This window comes from Salvelinus fontinalis, chromosome 4 (genome assembly GCF_029448725.1).
Source record: "Salvelinus fontinalis isolate EN_2023a chromosome 4, ASM2944872v1, whole genome shotgun sequence".
Classification (NCBI taxonomy): domain Eukaryota; kingdom Metazoa; phylum Chordata; class Actinopteri; order Salmoniformes; family Salmonidae; genus Salvelinus; species Salvelinus fontinalis.
Window position 1 is genome coordinate 23,684,932 of NC_074668.1, and position 25,213 is coordinate 23,710,144.

Consider the following 25,213-nt stretch of genomic DNA (forward strand, 5'->3'; position numbering starts at 1 on the left):
ATAGTTTAACCAAAATATGCCACAAGACCTAGAATTGCCTTATGTGTATCCCACAAAAAAAGTTTCACTGTTATAACCTAACTTTTTGATGAATTTAAGCAAAATCACCCAAATTCTAGGGCTTAACTTCCCAGGGAAAATCTCCGGAAATTTAATAGAAAAATTCTGGAAATTTACCAGAAAGTTTCCGACCATTTGCAACCCTAAACCAGCTACCTACTTAGTGCTGCAAACACAATGTTGAATCTTCCATCAAAAGCTAGCTAGCAAGCTACAGTAGTTACTAGTGCTAATTCTTACATTATGAGTTTTCATGAAGCAGCTGTTCTTCTGCCACAACTAGTCATTGCAGTAGTATCCCGAGTCAGCTGCTGACTGTGCTCAGCTGACCCGACGATACGATCGCAGAGAAACATGCTGACCTACGGACTGATTTCTGATAACAGTAATTTCTTCTTAATTGTAGGGCTGCATGTCTACAACTTCAGGGTAATTAAAACAGACTAAGAAAGCTTTTCATGCCAGTAAGCTTGCTAAATACCACAGTTAGCTACACAGCTGATCAAGCCACTGCACTGGTAACCAACATTCTTGCACAGAATTTGTGCAAGCCATAGTTACTGGTTTGTCTATTGTTTATTTTCTCACAATTGCAAACTGTTAAATCACCGTAATAAAGTTTGTAATAATTTAGCTTGCTAGTTATTCTGCCCATTTAATGGAGAGCGAATGGCGGATGCACAATATTTAGGGTTGGGTAGGTTATTTTCTAAATGTAATCCGTTACAGTTACTAGTTACCTGTCCAAAATTGTAATCAGTAACGTAGTTTGGATTTTCCAAACTCAGTAACGTAAACTGATTACAGCCAATTACTTTTAGATTACTTTCTCCTTAAGAGGCATTAGAAGAAGACAAAAATGTCTCTTACCAAATGAACAACATCTATTGCAGGATAAATCAATGTTAAAGTTTACATAGCTGGCCATATATGGATGTTACATTTTACTTTATGGGTTGGTTATGTAGGCTTCTTCTAACCCATCGCTTTCTACTACATATAATAATAATATGATTAAATTATATCTTTACATTAAAAATCTAAGTATCAGAATTCCAGTCATTACAATACATCTTAGACCCTTGATCTTCAAGAATAGGACTTGGAAATATGGAAGTATAGATTAGGCAAATTGTTTTACCTGAGCATGTCCCCAAAACTAAGGATTTATTAGCCAGCTCTACTCTGCTCATTGATTTGAGTTGAAAAATAAATGCTGCGCTCAAGGAATGGCATGCTTTGAGCCCTACTGAAAAGTGCTATTTACATGTGAAAAATGAATGCCATATGCTGCATTTGCTATAGGCCTATTGTTTACCTTTTTGTTGGTGACACTTTGATATCTTGATAATATGCAGCTGTTTAAAGGGCAAATCCACAGATGAAACAATAACAAAACGTCGGCCCGCCTCTGTTTTGGTAAAAAGCTGAGGGATGGGCCTCGATGAATGTAACCACTCTCAGAATAATAGACAGATTTACAGGATGGATGCAAGGGCTGACCATCAATTATATAAAAAATATATTGTTTTAACCATGTTATGAGGCTATACATTTTTTGTTTACAGAAAAACAAGCTTATATTTTGGGTTCTCATGGAGTGTGACAGTTGAACCAAGCTCACGAGGCATCTATAAGTTCTATTCTTCAAGAATCAATGTATCATTTATAAAGGCTCCCGAATTGCGCAGCAGTCCCTGCAAACCTACATCTCAGTGCTAGAGGCATCACTACAGACCCTGGTTCGATTCCAGGCTGTATCACAACTGGCCGTGATTGAGAGTCCCATAGGGCGGCACACAATTGGTCCAGCATCCTCTGGGTTTGGCCGGGGTAGGCCACAATTGTAAATACAAATTTGTTCTTGACTGACTTGCCTAGTTAAAAAGGTTAAATAAATAAGTCAAAAAATGGATGTAGCAACTACAGATTGCCCCTTTAAGTCTATCAAAAGTGTGTGAGTTTGTCCATTAGGCCTATGATTTTTTTTATCAGCATGAATTAGATTGAACAATAAAAGCCTCACTTTTATTCCATAGGCTGGGATCTGCACTATGCAGCTGTTACAAGAGCGCATTTTCCACTGGCTGTCCACTGGTTTCAAAATCAATGATTGATAGGCAGCTTAGACTTCTTGAATTCAACCATTATTGGGGTCAACCTTTATTGGGTTCAAATACACATTTAGATTTGTGAACAGCCATCCACAACCCGTAAGGCGCAAATAGCTAAATGAGAGAGCAGCATTGTGATTCACATCAATGTGCTATGTAGATATCAATAATAAGTGATATCCGTATCGCCGTAGACTACACCACTGCTGTCAAGCCCATTCCTGCTCTTTTCCCGCGATCCATCAAACACATTTGTGGTGTCATCATAGTTGTCTCTGATTTATGGTCAGACTCACTCACATTGAACAAATTTAAACATGTGTCTTTTTTCAATGCTGATTTGAATGTCATTGAGAAAACAGAGATATTTTTTTTCGCAAACATCCTTCCTGAATTTTAAAAGTAATCCTCAGAGTAATCTATTTTTTTCAAAAGTATCTGTAATCTGATTACAATATTTTTGCTGGTAACAACAGATTACAGTTAGTTTTTTTTTTTAAATCCGTTACTCCCCAACTGTCAATATTAGAACCATATAACCTACAGGCTCTCTAACCTACAGTCTCTCTAAAAAGTTGGGTAAACAATACTTCCCTGTGGATATTTCATCTCAAATTTCTAGTAGAAGGACAAACCACACAGACAACCGGTAGAGTACGTTTAAATGTAATTTGAATCAACATTCTGGCTTGTAAGGAGCATTGGACACACCTACTCATTCAAGAGTTTTTCTTTATTTTTACTAATTTCTACATTGTATAATAATAGTGAAGACATTATAAAATAACACATGGAATCATGTAGTAACCAAAAAAGTGTTGAACAAATCAAAATATATTTTATATTTGAGATTCTTCAAAGTAGCCACCCTTTGCCTTGATGACAGCTTTGCACACTCTTGGCATTCTCTCAACCAGCTTTACCTGGAATGCTTTTCCAACAGTCTTGTTGGAGTCCAGGACACAGTTGCATAGGGCGGTGTTCAGACCCAAGGCCTTGAGTTTAATGATGAGGAGTTCCCACATATGCTGAGTACTTGTTGGCTGCTTTTCCTTCACCCAACTCATCCCAAACCGTCTCAATTGGGTTGAGGTTGGGTGATTGTGGAGGCCAGGTCATCTCCAACACTCCAACTTTTGACTAGTTTTGTGTGTGTATCTAACATATATACACTGCTCAAAAAAATAAAGGGAACACTTAAACAACACAATGTTACTCCAAGTCAATCACACTTCTGTGAAATCAAACTGTCCACTTAGGAAGCAACACTGATTGACAATAAATTTCACTTGCTGTTGTGCAAATGGAATAGACAAAAGGTGGAAATTATAGGCAATTAGCAAGACACCCCCAATAAAGGAGTGATTCTGCAGGTGGTGACCACAGACCACTTCTCAGTTCCTATGCTTCCTGGCTGATGTTTTGGTCACTTTTGAATGCTGGCGGTGCTCTCACTCTAGTGGTAGCATGAGACGGAGTCTACAACCCACACAAGTGGCTCCTGATTGAATTTCTGCCTATAGAAAGGGAGGAGCAAAATGGAGTCGTGATCAGATTTTCCAAAGGGAGGGCCTTTTAGGTATCCCGGAAGTTGGAGTAGCAGTGGTCAAGTGTTTTAGCAGCTTGAATTCTATAGTCAATGTGTTAACATAACTTCGGTAGCGTTTTCCTCAAATTTGCTCTATTAAAATCCCCAGCTACAATAAATGCGGCCTCAGGATATGTGGTTTCCAGTTTGCATAAAGTCCAATAAAGTTATTTGAGGGCTGTTGTTGTATCGGCTTGAGGGGGAATATACACGTCTGTCACTATAACCGAAGAGAATTCTCTTGGGAAGTAATACGGTCGGCATTTGATTGTGAGGTCTTCTAGGTTGGGTGAACAAAAGGACTTGAGTTCCTGTATGTTATCACAATCACACCATGAGTAGTTAATCATGAAACATACACCCCTGCCCTTCTTCCCGGGGGGAGATATGATTTCCTGTCCGCACGATGAACTCAGAACCCAACTGGCTGTATGGACAAAGACAGTATATCCCAAAAGAGCCATGTCACCGTGAAACAGAATATGTTACAATCCCTGATGACTCTCTGGAAGGAAATCCTTGCCCTGAGCTCATCTACTTTATTATCCAGAGATTGAAGATTAGCAAGTAATATACATGGAAGCGGTGCATGGTGTGTGCGCCTCCTGAGTCGGAAAAAGTAAGATAGTCGTATTCCTGGTTGTAATGCTGATGAATTACCGCCGCTCTGATATCCGAAAGTTCTTCCCGGCTGTATGTAATAACACAAAAACATTTATAAGCTAATGTAAGAAATAACACATAAAAAACTAAATACTGCAAAGTTGCCTTGGGGCTAGAAGCACGGCTGCCCTATCTATCGGCGCCATTTTCCACGAAGTGCAGAGATCATCCAGTCACCTACTCTGCGTCTGACAAAGACAAGGCGGTTGGAACCAAAAATATCAAATTTGGACTCAGACCAAAGGACAGATTTCCACCGGTCTAATTTCCATTGCTCGTGTTTCTTGGCCCAAACAAGTCTTGAAATTTTCCAGATTGACTGACCATGCCTTAAAGTAATGATGGATTGTCATTTCTCTTTGCTTATTTGAGCTGTTCTTGCCATAATATGGACTTGGTCTTTTACCAAATAGGGCTATCTTCTGTAAACCACCCCTACCTTGTCACAACACAACTGATTGGCTCGCATTAAGTTAAGAAATTCCACAAATTAACTTTTAACAAGGCACACCTGTTAATTTAAATGCATTCCAGATGACTACCTCATGAAGCTGGTTGAGAGAATGCCAAGAGTGTGCAAAGCTGTCATCAAGGCGATGGTTGGCTACTTTGAAGAATCTCAAATATAAAATACAATAATTTTGATTAGTTCTTTTTTGGTTACTACATGATTCCATATGTGTTATTTCATAGTTTTGATGTTTTTACTATTATTCTACAATGTAGAAAATAGTACAATAGTAGTAGGTGTCCAAAGAATTTGACTGGTACGGTATATACCAATTAATTGTGTATTACAGCCAGATTAATCAGACTACTCATGAGCCAACTATACTGATCATCTTCCAATGTTGTTTTAGTAAAAACACAACTTTTACAATAACTGAACCAGTAGCTAGAATGCTAGGTACTGGTCACGTTCATCATCTCCCCCCTTTCAGGCCAATCTGGGTTGTATTTCTGTCTTCCTTTTGATTAGTTTTTCAAGGCCTCCAATGAATCCCATCGTAAACGTTCAACAGGCATGTCGGCGTGTAAATAAACACACAATCGACACGGAGAAATCGGTGATGCCGTGATTAACTTGTCATCGGCTTGCTTAATGGTCTTGCTGCATACTGGGCCGCCTAAAGTAAAACTCCGAAGTGCTCAATTTCCGTCTATTTCGAGTTCAGATACAACAATGGTTCCGCGTCAAGGGACCAGACACTTACAAAGCTACTTTGACGTCATAATGGATACAATTAAATCAAAACATATATATATATATATATTTTTGTTATGTATCTATGGAAAATACTGGGGAAAAACATTGGATAAATATTTCGTTTTTCATACATGTTGTGAGTTTGTTGTTTGTGAAAGAGTGAAACATGTCTGACAGTCCATTTTCATTTTAAGATTTGATCATAGATTTGATAAACAGTATACAGTACATTTATACTGAAAATAACAAATAGATCATTGGTACACAACTCATACAATATAAGGCTAACACTCTTCAATCAGATTGGTAAGTGTGTGTGTGTAGAGAGCTTGATAGCACAGAGTCACCAAACACATTACTATATGAAACTTTGAGAAACTGAACATAATTCTGCAGGCTGCGATTGGTAGAGTCAGATTGTTCCAGTCTCTCCTTCATGTTCTTCAACTGATTCTGGAATCGTCGCTCCATCTGAAAAAAAAAAAACAGACACATATTCATTCAGTTTGACACAGTTAATATCATATCTTATTATGGTGTTCAGATTTTGAAGTTTGTATAGATATACAGTATTTTGGGGTATTTTATTAGGATCCCCATTAGCTTTTGCGATAGCAGCAGTGGTGTAAAGTACTTAAATAAAAATACTTTGAAAGTACTGCTTAAGTAGTTTTTTGGGGTATCTGTACTCTACTATTTATATTTTTGCCTACACTACATTCCTAAATATATTTTTTTATTTTTTTTATTTTATTTCACTTTTATTTAACCAGGTAGGCAAATTGAGAACACTTTCTCATTTACAATTGCGACCTGGCCAAGATAAAGCAAAGCAGTTCGACACATACAACAACACATAGTTACACATGGAGTAAAACAAACATACAGTCAATAATACAGTGAAAAATAAGTCTATTACAATATGAGCAAGTGAGGTGAGATAAGGGAGGTGAAGGCAAACAAAGTATATATATATAAAAAAAAAAAAAAAAAAAAGGCCATGGTGGCGAAGTAAATACAATATAGCAAGTAAAAAAAAGTAAGAAAAGTAGAGATAGAAATAATGGGGTGCAAAGGAGCAAAATAAATAAATAAATAAATACAGTAGGTAAAGAGGTAGTTGTTTGGGCTAAATTATTGGTGGGCTATGTACAGGTGCAGTAATCTATGAGCTGCTCTGACAGCTGGTGCTTAAAGCTAGTGAGGGAGATAAGTGTTTCCAGTTTCAGAGATTTTTGTAGTTCGTTCCAGTCATTGGCAGCAGAGAACTGGAAGGAGAGGCGGCCAAAGGAAGAATTGGTTTTGGGGGTGACCAGAGAGATATACTTGCTGGAGCGCGTGCTACAGGTAGGTGCTGCTATGGTGACCAGCGAGCTGAGATAAGGGGGGACTTTACCTAGCAGGGTCTTGTAGATGACCTGGAGCCAGTGGGTTTGACGACGAGTATGAAGCGAGGGCCAGCCAACGAGAGTGTACAGGTCGCAGTGGTGGGTAGTATATGGGGCTTTGGTGACAAAACGGATGGCACTGTGATAGACTGCATCCAATTTATTGAGTAGGGTTTTGGAGGCTATTTTGTAAATGACATCACCGAAGTCGAGGATTGGTAGGATGGTCAGTTTTACAAGGGTATGTTTGGCAGCATGAGTGAAGGATGCTTTGTTGCGGAATAGGAAGCCAATTCTAGATTTAACTTTGGATTGGAGATGTTTGATGTGAGTCTGGAAGGAGAGTTTACAGTCTAACCAGACACCTAGGTATTTGTAGTTGTCCACATATTCTAAGTCAGAGCCGTCCAGAGTAGTGATGTTGGACAGGCGGGCAGGTGCAGGCAGCGATCGGTTGAAGAGCATGCATTTAGTTTTACTTGTATTTAAGAGCAAATGGAGGCCACGGAAGGAGAGTTGTATGGCATTGAAGCTCGCCTGGAGGGTTGTTAACACAGTGTCAAAAGAAGGGCCAGAAGTATACAGAATAGTGTCGTCTGCGTAGAGATGGATCAGAGAATCACCAGCAGCAAGAGCGACATCATTGATGTATACAGAGAAGAGAGTCGGTCCAAGAATTGAACCCTGTGGCACCCCCATAGAGACTGCCAGAGGCCCGGACAACAGACCCTCCGATTTGACACACTGAACTCGATCAGAGAAGTAGTTGGTGAACCAGGCGAGGCAATCATTAGAGAAACCAAGGCTGTCGAGTCTGCCGATGAGGATGTGGTGATTGACAGAGTCAAAAGCCTTGGCCAGGTCAATGAATACGGCTGCACAGTATTGTTTCCTATCGATGGCGGTTAAGATATCGTTTATGACCTTGAGCGTGGCTGAGGTGCACCCATGGCCAGCTCTGAAACCAGATTGCATAGTGGAGAAGGTATGGTGGGATTCGAAATGGTCGGTAATCTGTTTGTTGACTTGGCTTTCGAAGACCTTAGAAAAGGCAGGGTAGGATAGATATAGGTCTGTAGCTGTTAGGGTCAAGAGTGTCCCCCCCTTTGAAGAGGGGGATAACCGCAGCTGCTTTCCAATCTTTGGGAATCTCAGACGACACGAAAGAGAGGTTGAAAAGGCTAGTAATAGGGGTGGCAACAATTTCAGCAGATAGTTTTAGAAAGAAAGGGTCCAGATTATCTAGCCCGGCTGATTTGTAAGGGTCCAGATTTTGCAGCTCTTTCAGAACATCAGCTGACTGTATTTGGGAGAAAGAGAAATGGGGAAGGCTTGGGCGAGTAGCAGAGGGGAGGGCAGTGCTGTTGACCGGGGTAGGGGCAGCCAGGTGGAAAGCATGGCCAGCCATAGAAAAATGCTTATTGAAATTCTCAATTATAGTGGATTTGTCGGTGGTGACCGTGTTTCCTATCTTCAGTGCAGTTGGAAGCTGGGAGGAGGTGTTCTTATTCTCCATGGACTTTACAGTGTCCCAGAACTTTTTTGAATTTGTGTTGCAGGAAGCAAATTTCTGCTTGAAAAAGCTAGCCTTGGCTTTTCTAACTGCCTGTGTATATTGGTTTCTAGCTTCCCTGAAAAGTTGCATATCACGGGGGCTGTTCGATGCTAATGCAGAACGCCATAGGATGTTTTTCTGTTGGTTAAGGGCAGTCAGGTCAGGAGAGAACCAAGGGCTATATCTGTTCCTGGTTCTAAATTTCTTGAATGGGGCATGCTTATTCAAGATGGTGAGGAAGGCATTTAAAAAAAATATCCAGGCATCCTCTACTGACGGGATGAGATCAATATCCTTCCAGGATACATCGTCCAGGTCGATCAGAAAGGCCTGCTCGCTGAAGTGTTTCAGAGAGCGTTTGATAGTGATGAGTGGAGGTCGTTTGACCGCTGACCCATTACGGATGCAGGCAATGAGGCAGTGATCGCTGAGATCTTGGTTGAAAACAGCAGAGGTGTATTTGGAGGGCAAGTTGGTTAGGATGATATCTATGAGGGTGCCCGTGTTTACGGAATTGGGGTGGTACCTGGTAGGTTCATTGATAATTTGTGTGAGATTGAGGGCATCAAGCTTAGATTGTAGGATGGCTGGGGTGTTAAGCATGTTCCAATTTAGGTCGCCTAGCAGCACGAGCTCTGAAGATAGATGGGGGGCAATCAGTTCACATATGGTGTCCAGAGCACAGCTGGGGGCAGAGGGTGGTCTATAGCAGGCGGCAACGGTGAGAGACTTGTTTTTAGAGAGGTGGATTTTTAAAAGTAGAAGTTCAAATTGTTTGGGAACAGACCTGGATAGTAAAACAGAACTCTGCAGGCAATCTTTGCAGTAGATTGCAACACCGCCCCCTTTGGCCGTTCTATCTTGTCTGAAAATCTTGTAGTTGGGGATGAAAATGTCAGAATTTTTGGTGGTCTTTCTAAGCCAGGATTCAGACACGGCTAAAACATCCGGGTTGGCAGAGTGAGCTAAAGCAGTGAACAAAACAAACTTAGGGAGGAGGCTTCTAATGTTAACATGCATGAAACCAAGGCTATTACGGTTACAGAAGTCATCAAAAGAGAGCGCCTGGGGAATAGGAGTGGAGCTAGGTACTGCAGGGCCTGGATTCACCTCTACATCACCAGAGGAACAGAGGAGGAGTAGGATAAGGGTACGGCTAAAAGCTATGAGAATTGGTCGTCTAGAGCATCTAGAACAGAGAGTAAAAGGACGTTTCTGGGGGCGATAAAATAGCTTCAAGGAATAATGTACAGACAAAGGTATGGTAGGATGTGAATACAGTGGAGGTAAACCTAGGTATTGAGTGATGATGAGAGAGATATTGTCTCTAGAAACATCATTGAAACCAGGTGATGTCATCGCATATGTGGGTGGTGGAAATGAAAGGTTGGATATGGTATAGTGAGCAGGGCTAGAGGCCCTACAGTGAAATAAGCCAATAAACACTAACCAGAACAGCAGTGGACAAGGCATATTTACATTAAGGAGAGGCATGCTTAATCGAGTGATCAATAAGGGTCCAGTGAGTAGAGGTTGGTTGGGGTCACGGCGATCCAGACAGCTGGCCGGGTAGATGGCTATCGGTAGCAAGATAGCATAGGATGGAGGTCTATTTTTAGACACCTCGTGCGTTTCCGTCGGTAGATTAGTGGGGTTCCGTGTCTTGTAGAGGGGATCAATCCAATTGGCAAAATAGATATAGTGACCCAAGAAAAGAAATAAAAAAAATTGTCCGAAATACTTATTAAGATAGCAGCCGATAAGACAGCTAACGATTAGCGGGCCCCAGGTGAGCGTTCAGGTAACGTCGCGACGGAGGTGCCAGTTGGATAACTCCCTCGGGCAGATAACGTCGGCAGTCAATCGTGAAGGCCCGGTGGGGCTCCGTATCTGCAGCAAAAAAAAACCCGGGTCCGGATAGGTGACTGTAGCCCAGGAATGGCTGATGGAACTCCTCAGCTGGCTAGCTCCGGAATAATTTAAGTTTGCTCCGGGATCGACGTAAGCCAATAGTCACACGGTTTGCAGCTAGCTAGCTGCGAAATCAAGGTGCAAATGTCCAGAGCCTGCGGCTGAAATCCGGGGAAACTGAGAAAAAAAAAAAAGGCCCGGTATGCTCCGGTCCGAGTCGCGTTGCACAAAAGTGCCGGTAGATTATCGAGCTAAAGGAATAGCTGATGACCACAAAACGTGGGCAGCTGAAACACCAACGCTAGCCAGCAAGCCGGCTAACTTCTGGGCAGCTTCAAATTAGCTTTCGGCTAGCTTTCGGCTAACTTCTGGTTAGCTTTCTGGCTAACTTCTGATTAGCCCCTGGTTAGCTTCACTGTGGATTTTCAGATTTGAGGTAAATAATACTTTTTTGTTGTAATTGGTGAGGCGGGTTGCAGGAAAGCTTTTGTAGTTGAGTTCTTGGATAATAAAAAAATATAAAAGATATGCGAAGAAGGTGTAAATATATATATACAGGACAAGACAGTACGAGGACAAAAATGACGTCTGAACTGCTAAGCCATCTTGGAAATAGAAGATGTAATAGAAAATGTACTTTTTTACTCCATACATTTTCACTGGCACCCATAAGTGACATTTTGAATGCTTAACAGGATAGGAAAATGGTCAAATTCACGCACTTATCAAAAGAACATCCCTGGTCATCCTTACTTTCTCTGAGCTGGTGGAGTCACTAAACACAAATGCTTTGTTTGTAAATATGTCTGTATTGGAGCGTACCCCTGGCTCTCCGTAAATAAATAAAAATCAGAAAAGTGCCGACTGGTTTGCTTAATTTGAAAGGATTTATACTTTGATACTTGAGTAAATTCTAGCAATAACATTTACTTTTGATACTTAAAACCAAATACTTTTACTCAAGTAGTATTTTACTGGGTGACATTCACTTTTACTTGAGTCATTTTCTATTAAAGGCATCTTCACTTTTACTCAAGTATGACAATTGGGTACTTTTTCCACCACTGGATAGCAGCAGCAACTCTTCCTATTTCCACACAAAACATGAAACATGACATAATAGAGAACATTAATAGACAAGAACAGCTCAAGGACAGAGCTACACAGTATTCCTGTCCCTTGCAATTGATTGGGAAGTTAGAACAAATATTTAAAAATATATTGGATGTATAATGTATAACACATAGATAACTCTATAAAACTAGGTTGATGGGTTAAAATGTCTCACTCACATCCTCTGTGCTTCTGCGTAACTGACTGAGCTCTGTCCTTCTGAGGCCCAGTTGGCTCTCCAGGTCCAGAGCCTTGGTCTGGATGGACCTCTCTTTGAATAAAGCCTGCGCCAGGCTCTGATCCGCCTAAAAGTCCAACCAAAATGATCAGGTTGACACTCAGAATAACATTAACAAAACCGGTAAAAACTAAATAATCTTGAGGCTGAAACAGAAAGACTCCAGAGGTATTTAAGTGATATTCAGGAGTAAGACAGACCTCTCTCTGTCCATCCTCGAAGGCCTGCTCCAGCTGCTTGGAGAGGATGCTGCACTCCCGGGCCCGCTCCTCCAGCTGTTTCTGGGTGCTGTAGATGGTCTCCTCCCGCTTGCCGATTACATGGACCATATCTCTGTTCTGCAAGTTTGCCTCCTCCAGTTTCCTGGGGAGGGACGGAACAGTCCAGACATTGACCAGCAGAAACATGTAAGGATGTCTTGTGGATTTGAGTGTGATCATTGTCCATAGGGACACCAAATAGGCGATCTCCCCCTCGGGTATTGATATGACTTACCTCTCTATACTCTCCATCTTCTGCTGCAGATTTTTGTGCTCCTCCACCAGAAGAAAATTATTCTCTTGAAAAGTCTCCACCCAACATCCCTGTTGTTCCACCTACACAGAGACACACACAGACACCCTTCTTATTCAAACACAGATCAGAATCAATCTGTGAATACACAACTGTCCATTTACAGTATGTGTGCATACCTTGTGTCTGAGTTCAGACAGGGCATTGTTTTGCTCAGTGTTTCTCCTCTCCTGAGTCTGTGTCTCTTCCTGGGCCACTCTCAACTGTAGCTCAGAACGCTTCAGCCTCTCAGGCAGAGGCTCCAGCTCTTTCAGACGCCCCAGCAGCTGCCTCCTGACCTCCTCAATCTCCCTCTCCAGGTCAGCCTTCATCCCTTGTGCATGTTTCTCAGAGATCTCCAGCTTTAAGCAGTACTCCTCTGACTCTAATCGAGCCCTCTGAACCTGCAGCACATGGTCACTTATCTATTCAAAATCTATGCTACAGACTGGATAGCATGCAGCATGTACAGTATTTATTGCTGGATTATAACACCTTGGCTTCTCATAAGGTTGAAGTACAGCCCACACTCTGGTATGCTGATCAACTGTACCTTGCGCTTATAGTTTTCCACCTGGCTCTCTAGCTTCTTGACTGAACTCTTCAGCTGCTGGACTTCAGACTGGGACTGCATCAGGTTCTCCTCTGCAGCACACAGGGTGATCTCAAGAAGAAGATGCACAGATAACTAAACAACTCTCCAGACATTAAAAGTTATAGAATGTTTTATCTTCAATCCTTACTATGTCTAATATTCTACAGTTTATTACACTCGATGACTGGTAGTGAAGAAAAACAGATGTTTACCTTCAGTTTCTGGTTCTGTAGTTTGTTGGAGGAGTTGTCAGAGGTGAGGCGGTGCAGTTGGTCCAGGAGCCCCTCCCTCTCTGGATGGCCTTTCTCCTCCACAGTGTGGATCTGTCCAGTCAGCTCACTCACCTGGCTGCACAGACAAGACAGCAGAGCACATAATGAAGATATCAGAAAAGAAGAAATGAGAAACACTTAAAATGTTTTAGACAACTTTTTTTACAAGATCATTTGCCAAAGACGAACCGTTACAGAGTGAAAGTTTTTGAACCGTTCATAACAAACAGTCACAATTACTCACTTCTTGAGAACAGCGATTTCCACTTCAAGCTGGCTCTTAACAGTCACCTCTTTCGAGTGGCGGGTACACCAGCTCTCAGCTGAGGTAAGGGCCTCTGCCAACTCAGTCTCCTGAATTATGGCACACAAATACATAGGGAAGTGTGACTCTTGGGCCCAGACCCGGCGCCAAAGATAAAGTAACTAAGGGGGCAGTTGAAATCAATGAGAGGGTACAATTTAACAGGGTTCATGCATTAGAATTACATTGAGTTCTACTTATATCACAATAAACAAAGTTCAAATGCAGAGACTCGGAGACCATTGAGTGCTTTTGATTGGCAGATTGGCACGAAATCTGTAGCCAATCTCTGCTGCGCTGTATCAGCACAATGGATAGCACCCTACACACTAAAGCAAGGCCTATTTGGCAATGGATATAGGCTACAAGATAGATAGGTTGTTTGTAATAGGTGAATTACCCTATGTGAATGCCGCCGTACACACAGCTGTCTTACCACAATAATGCAAACTAAATGCTGAAAGTAGTAGCCTAGTTATTCATGCAAAACAAAAATACTGACTAGCAGTTTTGCTTTGAATACTGACAGCTGTGAATGTGAACGAGTGAATGCGAACAGAACAAAACAGTGGTAGGCCTACTATAGGCCTAGAAACTAAATATCAGATTGATAAAGGCATGACACAATTTGATATTTAGGCTAGTTACATTAACAGTAAAAAAAAGCAGTAAACAAAAGGCGAAAGCAAATACCCAAAACATAGCCTACTACAGTGAGATGCAGCCATGCACAGCTGTCTTGCCAAATAAATAGTCCAGCTTAAAACATGGAAAATCATGCAGCTCATGCGTTCAGTAACAGGTTGCGATATGGCACAATACACTTCTGTGGATCAAATTCAACCCAACCACGTAATCAATTAAGCAATGCCAGCCTACTATAAACATGTTTTCAATACGTACATTTCCATTTATAACCATGAAAAGCAATAGCCTACCAATAAAGCCTACATTCTATTTCTATGGTTATCTATTTCTCTGATGAAACATATCGATATGTAGCTATACGCAGGGGTGTCATTTGGGTTCTTGCATTGGAATTATATTGAATTCTGCTTATACCACAATAAACATAAAAGTTCAAATGCCGAGACATGAGTGCTTTTGACCATGAAGTGACATGTTGCACGCAAAATCTCATTTGCGCTCTATCAGCATCATCACTGCTGGTCTTGGCAGCGGCCTCTGTGGTTTGATTTCTGATATCCATCGTGGCAGATTTGCTGGTTAGAGCTAAATAGGCTAATAACCCTAATGGCTTTTACAGCTAGCTAAGAAGCTAACTAAACTCTGTTGTGGGGGGAGTGAGGAGGAGTTGAGTGAAGCAGCTTCAACTGTAAACTTGACCCCGTCCTTATAAATCAAAATCCAATATTCCAGGGGGAGGCGTATCAGTTTATTCACATTGCCTGCCATGTTATTCACGTAGCCTACCACAGAAGAGCAGGGTTTTTTCCTGTTTTTTTATGGAAAGCAGTCATAGCCTATCTAACCGCCCAGTGGCTTTCTATAGCCCCCTACACACAAACACACACACTCATGCTCTGTCCATGGTGCTGATACAGCGCAGCGGTGATACAGATTTCGCACCAACCTGTCACTCAATCATTTGAACTTTTATGCTATTTTTATATAAGGAGATTAAACTAAAACTAAAGTGGCACAAGTTTCAGAGGGGGCTAAGTTCCCTTTTGCCCCCTCGTTGAACCGGGCCCTCTTAGATTGCTTGTTAATGTTAGTATACATGCACTCCTCCCATTTAATAATATGCACAGCATATAATAATATTCACCCAACACCACGTGTCAACCCATGAGAGCAGCCTGAGGACCAGTGAGTGTCTGACCTTCACCAGCAGCTGTGCAGAGAGATGTCTGGCTGAATCCTCACTGTGCTCTGCCCTCTGCCTCTGGTTGACCTGCTTCAGACTCTCTTTGTCCTCTTTACTCTGTCGCTTCAGCTGCTCCAGCAGGGCCTGTATCTCCTCCTTCTGCTGCTCCATCTCCTACTCCACACAAGGAAGGGAGATAAGAGGAAGCAATGGAGAGAGACGATTGTTGTGGTCAGATGTTCCAGAGTCTATACTTTAAAGACCCACTCCAGCCTCCCTAGAACCTCATTTATCACCGGATTTACTTAACAAATGGCTCAATAGGTGGTCCAGGTGTCCTCTGACATGGCACAAGTGTCTTCAATTGCTCCTCTATTATTCTGGCAAGCAAGGGGGAGGCCGATGACATCAGAGTGCATCATCAGACCAACTCCTTGAATTGCCCCCAAGGACCAAAAAATAACAGACTCTATTAATTCTGTGGCCTATAAACCTTGGTACCCACTTTACTCCGGCTGGCCTGGCAGTCATTTTCAGTCTCTTTGCTGCGTAACTGAAAAATAAGCTGGCTGCAGGTTGACTCCAGAACTTTAGACAGCTCTCCTGTGGTCTTCACAATGTCCTGTATGGAGGATATGGAATGATTAATATTGATAAGATCCTATTTGTGAGCACTGGTGGCAGGTAGCCTAGCGGTTAGAGCGTTGCGCCATTAACCAAAAGGTTGCTGTTTCAAATCCCAGAGCATTTTTCATTTACATACACGTATAAATTACACACGTGTACATGACTGAAATAGGACAAAAATAAGTATCCACCAATTTGATATATATTTTTTATATTTCTATAAATAAATAATGATCTTTATGATCTCTCTCCGCATCAAATGCAAACGAATGAGAATCTAGAGAACTAGAGACAATGATGTACCTTTTCAGAATCCAAACGTACTGCAAGCTGGGTGGCTTCCTTCTCTTTGTTGTTGAGTTTTGCAGCAAGATGCTGAAAGCCAGAAAAACAGAAACAACATTCTTAATGTCATCTATGACCATGGAAATGCACCACACAGAGTGAAAGGAAACCAATATAAAAGGGGAATGTAAGAGATAAAAGCACATGGGGATGCATACACACATTTTTTTCTGCTTCTGTGTCTGCCAGTCTCTTCAGTAGGCCTTGCCTTTGCTCTGATGTCCTCAATGATTCTATCTATCAATAAATACATCAACAAAAATATAAGACCACAATTCTAATTGTCATTTTAGATATTCTTTCAAAGCCACTGTCCTCGTCAGTCTGAGCAAGTCAATGTATTGGGGAGAGTACCTCTCGCTCATGGCACTCCCTGAGGAGTTCTTGGAGAGTGCGGTTTGTGCTGTCAAATGTTTCTATCTTCTTTGTCAGCAGCTCCTGCTGCCTACCAAGCAGGGCAGCGTCCGCCTTGGACAACCGCTTATCCTAGCAAGGAGAAAGGACAGTCTTAAAGATTTTTTTTTTTTTTAAAGTCCATATTTAATATTTAACATGGTCACTTGTATCAAATTCACCTTTTTCACACAACCCATGGACTCATTCAATACTGTCAACTGTGTGACCACTGCCACCCCGTCAAACTCCGCTTCTACCAGCTTCCTCAGTAGTATGTATCTTTCCCCGTGTAGAGTCCCCGAATAAGCACTGCACAGAATTGGAAGGTTAAAACCATGCTGTTCCTAAACTGCCTCACACATTTTTAAGTTGTCTTGTAAACATTAAATAGTTCAGATGTATTTTCATTCTATTCTATTGGCTACTCAATCTAATACTGATAATCCTATGCTTGATGACAAAATGTCCTTATGATATTACAGGTGGAGTCCACACCTGTTGTAGCCTGCTTCGCCCCTCTTCCTTAGGGAGTGTTGGATGGAGATCTTCTCTCGTTCTCTGAGGTCCAGCTCTTTGGTGGCATCCAGCAGCTCCTCCTCCTGCTCGTCGATGACACGCTGGCATGCGCTCAGACACTCTGACTGGTGCTCCATCATACGCTCCTTCTTCCACAGCCTCACCTGATTACCAAAAGCAGACAGAAAACACACACACACATCTTTGTTTACTGGACACAATCATGCAACAAACAAGAGGGATGAACATGATATTGCTGAATTCCAGTGAGATCGTGGCTCTGTATTGTAACGAAGCAGTAAATATTTTTGGCCTTCCTGTGACATCGGGTGCTGTAGGTGTCCAGGAAGGTAGGTAGTTTGCCCCCGGTGATGCGATGGGCAGACCTCACCACCCTCTGGAAAGCCCTGCGGTTGCGGGCAGTGCAGTGCAGTTGCCGTACCAGGCGGTGATACAGCACGACAAGATGCTCTCAATTGTGCATCTGTAAAAGTTTGTGAGGGTTTTAGGGGCCAAGCCACATTTCTTCAGCCTCCTGAGGTTGAAGAGGCACTGTTGCGCCTTCTTCACCACAATGTCTGTGTGGGTGGACCATTTCAGATCGTCAGTGATGTGTACGCCGAGGAACTTGAAGCTTTCCACCTTCTCCACTGCGGTCCTGTCGATGTGGATAGTGGGGTGTTCCCTCTGCGGTTTCCTGAATTCCACGATCAGCTCCTTTGTTTGTTGATGAGTGATTGGCGCCAAGAAAATAACCACTCTCCCAGGGCCCTCACCTCCTCCCTGTAGGCTGGCTCGTTATTATTGGTAGTAAGGCCTACTACTGTTGTGCGGTCTGCAAACTTGATGATTGAGTTGGAGGTGTGTGTGGCAACGCAGACTCACAGCTGTAATCAGCACTAAAGGTGTGTCAACAAAGCATGTACTTAGTGGTGTGAATACTTATGTAAATTAGATATTTCTGTATTTAATTTTCAATACATTTGCAAAAATGTCAAAAAACTTGCTTTCACTTTGTCATGATGGGACATTGTATGTAGATGGGTGATTTAATAAATGTTTTACTCTGCCTGTAACAACAAAATGTGGCAGAGGTCAAGGGGTATGAATTCTTTCTGAAGGCACTGTACATACGTCATTCTTTGGAGACCCAACATCCATCATGAGTCCATCAATCTTCCTCCTATATTTGTTACACTGGCTATGCATCCTCTGTTCTTGTTTATCCTCATCAGACAGGTCAGTCAACTGCAGTGGGGACAGGGAAGGGTTAGCCTGTGATACAGTTGTGAGCTCCAGACAGTATGAAGGCCCCTGAGAGACATGAAAATCAACATTGGTAGTATATCTAATGATATCATGTAGGATATTATATCTGTGGGAAGTGAGAAATAATGTATCTTTGTCAATGTGACACGTAAGGAACGTCTATAGCATTGGATGAAAATGTATCTGTGAGGAGCAAATAACAGTTCCAGGACCTCCCACTTGTATGCGTCATCCCGAGTGGAGGTTCTTCCTGGGGCCGGCACCCAGGGTGCCCGGGACCTCGCTCTAGCGCGCAGGTTCCCAATATCCCCTTTGATTTGCACCTCTTTAATCTTCATCTGCAAAGAGAGTAGTGGTTGACTGACATGCAACTGTTGAGGCAGTCAAGGGAGGCCTATTTCTGCTTTAGGCCTACTTTATTTCGAAGATTGAGTAAGTGTATCACTTCATTGACTAAACATTAACTAACCTGTGGTGTCGTTGTAGTACAGCTCTTCTGACTCTTCAGGTGTACATGTACAGGCGTGGTCTCTGGCACGTGAACGTGCAATGGTGGGGAAGAATCACGCGTTTTCATTATTTAACAATGACCAGTTCATCTAGAAATTGGAGCACATGATAGAACAGAATTTGCTCTAGCTGCCAGAAAGTCATACACCAGAGACAATAATGCCACGACATAGCCGAGTAAAGTCAACTCCATTTGGTCAAGTTCAGTTAACTCAGCTAACCACGACAAGAACAGTAAAGGCATCATGTTCACGATTAGCTCCGACCAGCAACTAACGTTATCCATTTAAATGAACATGTATTTGAAAAATGTCTACTTTTTATTTTACTGTCAAAATTGTTAATTGAAATGTCTAGTTCACGAGATCACAACATGCATGACCAGCAAGCTAACCTAAAAAATGTAAGATGTTCCTTATTCATAAACGTGCTCTACAGCTTACTGAAGCCCGTACAAACTTTTGTTTACCTACTGAATCTCTGCTGACGGGACACGATCCGGTCATCTCGTACACAATTGGCTCGTTCATATCCGATTTTTAACGACACCTGTCTGTGATTGGTTAACATCCGTTGAACCCACGTTCGAGTTTACGTTGCCAGTAGTAACAGGACGTCAACACGTAATATTTCCGCGAAATGCCCACATCCACCTGTAGACGGCGCAATGCGATAAGGGATTCAGTCGATCTTGACGGTCCTTGCAAACATTACGTGGTTTTCCAGTTAATGTGGGAGGTTTTCAAACGAACCAAATTTGAGATGTCTATAAATATATGAATCGGCTGTAGGCAGCGCCATTTCCGACTACTCTTGTTTCTTCCGAACTCGCTCGTTCCTGATTTGCATCTAGGTGTAAAATATATTTGAGCTAGATTTTCATGATAATGATACACAAGTATAAATATGCGTTTCGAGTTGCTACATTGTTGCCAACAATGGCGGTCAGAGTGAGACAGCTGTGGGGAATTCGACTACAAACACTTCTGTTTTTCACTGCATTTCTGTGCGATTTAAAACTCGTCGAATCCTGTGTTGGCGAAGAAGTCGGTGACTTGTTACTCTGCAGGTCCTGTGGACATGAATTGGCTTTTGAGAAAGATGCCAACTTTATCCACAGTCGACTTGCGCTCTCCTATAGAAATGATACGGTTGTTGAAGAAGTGTGCCCGTCCAGCGGTTCGAAAACCCACAGGGCTACCAGTTTGAAGTCATGACTTTCAGAAAGGCAGACGTTGTCAAGCACTGGCCTGCGGACAAACATTTCACCTGGTATCCGGGATATGCCTGGACAGTGGCTACATGTCCGCGATGTAACGCACACCTTGGTGGGTTGGGAATTATATATTTTGATTCCGTGTCTCATCCATTAAACGTGTCTGGCAAGTGGGTCTATTCTAACCGTAGGCAACAATTGCAAAATCAAATGGCTCTACCTTATGCTGTTTTGTAACAATGTAATTTCCCCCCCAGGTTGGGCCTTTCAACCCATTGAATGGCCAAGGACTTTAACCAAAGGGGAATTTGAGGAATCGGAGGAGACATTTGTGGCCTTGGTCACTAATCGATTGTTACAAGAAAAATTTGCATCAACACTACTGACTCCGAAATCATTCAGAAGTTGACATCTACTGCATTCAAAGCTACAAATTATACCTGGCTATAAAAACGATACTATTTTTTGCATTTCATAATAAAAAATGGCAATAATACAGCATGTATTTCCGGTGATTGTAATACACAAAGCACGCACATTTGAGATCGATACTGTTACTGAGTTTAACATACCGGTCCAATACTGCAATCGTACCACAATTCTAGATTTAACAACCAGACATTTATCATTTAGTTTCTTGCTCTAGATAACTAATATAACTACAATTGACTACTATGGTTGGTTAGATGAGACATTCGTGTACACATTAAGTTTTATTGTAACAAAGAAACTTGTACACTAAGTTTAAAACATTTTTTTCCCCAGCAGAAAATAAAATGGTGATTAGATGCAAATTCCATGAGATAGATAACAAGGTCATTTTCCATGAAGCAGTGGGGGCCCAAATTTACAAGCATTTTTTTTAACAAGTTTTGTTTTGTTTATTAAAAATGTAATTTCAAATCTCACGGATGTCTGTAAAACAATACAATGAAAAAAAAAAAAAAAAACATAGTAATGTCCTCAAAATTCCCACCCTCCCCAACACCCTAAGATGTCTCTCTACCCTACCCCAGCATTGACCACAAACATTGCAAAAACTGATAGGAATGAGCTAGTACTTTATCTGTTGACTTTTAACCACATAGGGGGATTTTTTTTATGGATCTACTCCCAACTGAACAAAAGTATAAAAACTGGAGGGGTCCACTAGTGCCAAGTCAATGCACCATGGCTTTTGTTAATTTAAATCGCACAACCTTTAACAGGAAGAACAATTTATAGAAATTGCCATTCATTTAACTACAAGATGGCTTGCTTATTCTAGTAGTTCCCCCCCTAGATGAATGTGGGAATTATTGTGGTCTGACAATTCAAAGGCAGGAATTTGACATTGGTTTTAGAGGAGACAAAAATGAAACATGGCACAGACAGGAGAGGCTTCAGAATGAGGAAATGAAGCACAAAATAAAAGTAAAAAAATCTTGCTCCTAAATATGGGTGGATAACCAAATGGGGGGAAATAGCAAAGGGTATTGGTAGATTATCTAACTTTCCGGTTTAGTCATCTTCTCCATCATCCTAAACAAAAGGAAATAAAAATCAATACTGTGCAAACAAATTTCACTATTGAATAAAGTGAATTGAGCAAATTAATTATTTAAGGCATACCTCCCCATCATCACCGTCATCCTCCTCTTCATCTTCCTCCCCATCATCTTCATCACCCTCCTCATCAATATCCTCAAGACCTTCCTCATCGTCATCATCATCTTCACCTTCACCCTCCTCATCATCCATGTCAGGAACCTGCCAATCAAATTAGCCAACCTTTTAACTATACATTCTTTGTCGACATAGCAGACATAAATCTCCTGGGTGACATTTACAGACAATAGATTAGACGTTTAATAGTCACATGTACAGGGTTGCTGTTGTAATTACAGGGTACAGCGGAAATCTTAAACTCAGGTCAAAGTGAAATAAAAACAAAAAACACATATTAACACGAACAGTACTAAACGATCAAAATGACACATCCAAAGAATTAACAATACAGTAGGTAGCACAATGGGCATAAAAGTCCCATTCAAAGGAAAGAGAACATTGATAAGAGGGAGGTGTTAGGCCGTGGAGACCACTCACCAGGTAGTACTGCAGGGGGTTTGGCCAGATGTCATCCTTGATAACCTCTCCCAGCTCATCTGCCCCAGCATCTGAGTGATCAGTGAACCAGGTGAAGAAGCTCTCTGGCTCTTCATGTTGCCTCTTCTTGCCGGCTTTGTTCTGTGTCTGGCTGGAGCGCTTTGTCAGGTCCTTCAGAGACAACGTCACAGGGATTACAAACCATCTTGTTTTTGTTTGTTTTAAAGCAATGAGTTTGATTGCATAGCAAAACAAATGAAATACTGAACACAACTACCTGGCATGAAAACCAAAAGGCTCTGATCACCAAGGTACATACAACATTCAGGTACAGTGTTTCGCTATTACGTTGAACAGACTTTTTAAAGAAAGTGACGCACTGGTTTCTGCCAAATGCCATGCATTAATAGACTGCAATATTACCAAGCATTTGAAAATACAAACGTGAAATACCTTTCCTGATTTCCATTTGATTTCTGTTGACTTTGAGGATGGGTCTCCACTCTCGTTCAGATGGAACTCTTTGGAAAGGACTTTGTTTTCAAAGTATGGATTTTCGTCGTAATACTGGAACACACGTCAATTTAATTTAGTACATTTTAAGTTACGCTATAAAGTCCAGACATTAATGCAATATCCTGTGAACACAATATGGTGGCAATCATTATCACTTACAAAATCTATTCTGTAGCCTGATTTGATATCTTCAAACTCTGTAACCTCCACCCTGGTCAGATAGTGAAGTGCCTCCTCATCTTCCTCCCCAAGAAGAGCAGAAACTGTAGGGACAAACAAGAAAACAAAGTCAGAATCTGAATATTCTAGGTTCCAGTGGGAAAATCCTGAGAGCCCAAAGGGACATGCTGAAGCTCACCTTGTGGATGGTTGACGAATGTGGTGACCCAGAAGTTGGGGATTTTAGCAATCAGTTCTGATCTCTTCTGAAAGAACGGCTGACGGAGTTTATTGTATTTCTGTTCTACTTTCAATATCTCCTCACTCGCTTGCTCGTTCAGTCTGGAGAAAAGAGATTGCACATCAAGCACCATTATCACACGGTTAAACACTTTAGTTTTTCTGATACATATACATTTTAACTTGACTGGCTTACCTGTCAATTTCGTTTTGAACTTCGTCGATGTGTTCAATAGCTTCCTGTTGCTCTTTTTCTATTAGGAAACAAAGTTCAATAATGTCAGAAAATATTGTAAACCATCGGTGCAGTGCATTGGTGTTCACCAGACGTCAAAATTAAAGAGAAACTACCAACTAACTTCCTGCGCACTACCAACAAAGAATTAAATATGTAACTTAACTGTAACAAAGTTACGAGCTAGTGGTTTTGAAATTGACACTCAACAAGCTGCTGCTCCCAGGACCATTGATGGAAAATCATTGCAATAGGTTGCATGAGCTAATCACTAACGATTCGCAATCTGAAAAGGGGTGAACATTTTGCGGAAATATTATATAAATCTTAACCAACAAGTTAATTGCAATGCAAGAGTTTTAGCAGCACCTTTTTGTAGCGATTTCATAGCAGCTTGCAAACGGCGTTTCCTGCTGGCTACAGTGAGGATGGCCGCGTGGTTTAAATGTGGGACTCCGCACACTACACTCTGCCTCCTTCCCCAACACTGTCTAATAGCTAGGTAAGTGCGCATTGCATCGAGACTATGACCAAGTTAGACAAATATCCCTCAATCGTTAAATCCGTTAAACTCTTCCAATGGGCTTCTTCTCGAAAACTGTGGTTCACTAGATGGTAGCTAACTACCGTTAGCCATGTTGCCAATTTCACATTCGCAAACTAGCTAGCGTTACGGCTTGCTTCATCATGGCGGATATGCACAACAACAAAGTAACACTAGGCCACGGTTATTTCATTCAACATAGAAAACACATTACTCCTCAGTCAACTGCACAAATACAGTCTATTATAAAACAAATGTTTTGTAATTGTATTTATAGTAGCAACGACTAGACTTGAGAACGAAAATACTTAACAGGACATGCATTGATTGGACAATTAGTTAGCCAGTTAGGAAATGTTGCTAGCTAGGTAACATGGCCTCCATCACCGGTCTAACGTAGTAGCGTTAACAGCTAGAGACAGAACTAACTACGCACTCACGACAGACAATACTGACTGCACCTAAAACCGGCCAGATTCATAGTGAAAAGCCCACAGACGACAAATTACGGTTTGTGAACTATTTTACTTTAAAGTAGTAGATTTTGGTAGAACTAATAAAGGAAGTGAAAATGGCGGTGAACTGGAGGCCGCCATTCCTTACCGGAGGTCTCGTCCGCTCCGTCATGGTTTGAGTTCAGCTCCTTTTTACTCACTTTTGCCGCCGGTGCCGACATTTTTTTCGCAAGCTGTGAATAACAGACTTCGGGAAAGAATACTAAATTTGGTTTTGTATTCTCCCCGAACAGGAGATTAGTATTTCTAAGTACGATGTCGGTGTGCTATAACAACGTGTGCAGCGCTCCTCCACACAATATAATGCGAAGAAGTCAAGCACATTTAGACACTCCACCAAGAAGCTCTAGCCCGCTCACGCGCTCCCTTTCATTACGAACGCGCCTCAGCAAATGGAACCGATTGGGCTCCGCCTCTCGAGAACAAGTCTGCATGCTGGGTTCTAGTGTTGCTTTCTCATAGGTGAGATTAACTTCGAAAAGGCGGGATTTTACATCAACATGGTGTTTGTAAAATGTTGAATTAATTTACATAATCACGTACATTAAAATGATCACGGCTAGCAGTTTCACTTTTAAATAAGTCTATTTATTTTGTCGTCGCATTTGCCCACCTACCGTACCCTGCTGCAAAGGGAAATGTATTTGTT

The 25,213-nt window shown here is 41.6% G+C and overlaps 2 protein-coding genes across 3 annotated transcripts; both read right to left on the reverse strand.

Annotated features, from left to right (window-relative positions):
• Positions 1–2,185: 2,185 nt before the first annotated feature.
• Positions 2,186–19,625, reverse strand: LOC129853406 (outer dense fiber protein 2-like). 2 transcript variants are annotated; one of them, XM_055919411.1, is made up of 19 exons: positions 19,524–19,625; positions 19,014–19,143; positions 18,757–18,882; positions 18,410–18,523; positions 17,255–17,439; positions 16,939–17,068; positions 16,718–16,849; positions 16,526–16,600; positions 16,322–16,393; positions 15,897–16,013; positions 15,407–15,565; positions 13,501–13,610; positions 13,197–13,332; positions 12,943–13,053; positions 12,530–12,793; positions 12,333–12,433; positions 12,038–12,200; positions 11,779–11,904; positions 2,186–6,103 (listed from the first exon to the last, which is right to left on the reverse strand). In XM_055919411.1, exons 2-19 carry the CDS (start codon positions 19,119–19,121, stop codon positions 5,927–5,929), a joined length of 2,406 nt encoding a protein of 801 aa, XP_055775386.1. In that variant the 5' UTR covers positions 19,122–19,143; positions 19,524–19,625; the 3' UTR covers positions 2,186–5,926. The 2 variants fall into 2 exon arrangements, with proteins under 2 accessions (XP_055775386.1, XP_055775385.1); XM_055919410.1 differs by lacking the exon at positions 19,524–19,625 and having other exon boundaries at positions 15,353–15,565; positions 19,014–19,517.
• Positions 19,626–20,970: 1,345 nt separating this feature from the next.
• Positions 20,971–24,955, reverse strand: LOC129853410 (protein SET-like). The gene is made up of 8 exons (XM_055919417.1): positions 24,653–24,955; positions 23,467–23,524; positions 23,230–23,372; positions 23,031–23,134; positions 22,809–22,922; positions 22,356–22,526; positions 21,882–22,019; positions 20,971–21,791 (listed from the first exon to the last, which is right to left on the reverse strand). Exons 1-8 carry the CDS (start codon positions 24,723–24,725, stop codon positions 21,771–21,773), a joined length of 822 nt encoding a protein of 273 aa, XP_055775392.1. The 5' UTR covers positions 24,726–24,955; the 3' UTR covers positions 20,971–21,770.
• Between the last annotated feature and the right edge of the window lie 258 nt (positions 24,956–25,213).

What these genes read in the sequence shown, in the direction of transcription:
- LOC129853406 (XM_055919410.1), bottom strand. Translation starts at nt 19,121, where the DNA reads ATGAAAACGCGTGATTCTTCCCCACCATTGCACGTTCACGTGCCAGAG. An exon ending in TACAGAACCAGAAACTGAAG is followed by an intron (nt 13,054 to 13,196) that starts GTAAACATCTGT and finishes CTTCTTCTTGAG; the next exon opens with ATCACCCTGTGTGCTGCAGA. An exon ending in TACGCAGAAGCACAGAGGAT is followed by an intron (nt 6,104 to 11,778) that starts GTGAGTGAGACA and finishes TTTTTTTTTCAG; the next exon opens with ATGGAGCGACGATTCCAGAA.
- LOC129853410 (XM_055919417.1), bottom strand. Translation starts at nt 24,725, where the DNA reads ATGTCGGCACCGGCGGCAAAAGTGAGTAAAAAGGAGCTGAACTCAAAC. An exon ending in ATTCGTCAACCATCCACAAG is followed by an intron (nt 23,135 to 23,229) that starts GTGAGCTTCAGC and finishes TTGTCCCTACAG; the next exon opens with TTTCTGCTCTTCTTGGGGAG. An exon ending in TCAAATGGAAATCAGGAAAG is followed by an intron (nt 22,527 to 22,808) that starts GTATTTCACGTT and finishes TTGTCTCTGAAG; the next exon opens with GACCTGACAAAGCGCTCCAG.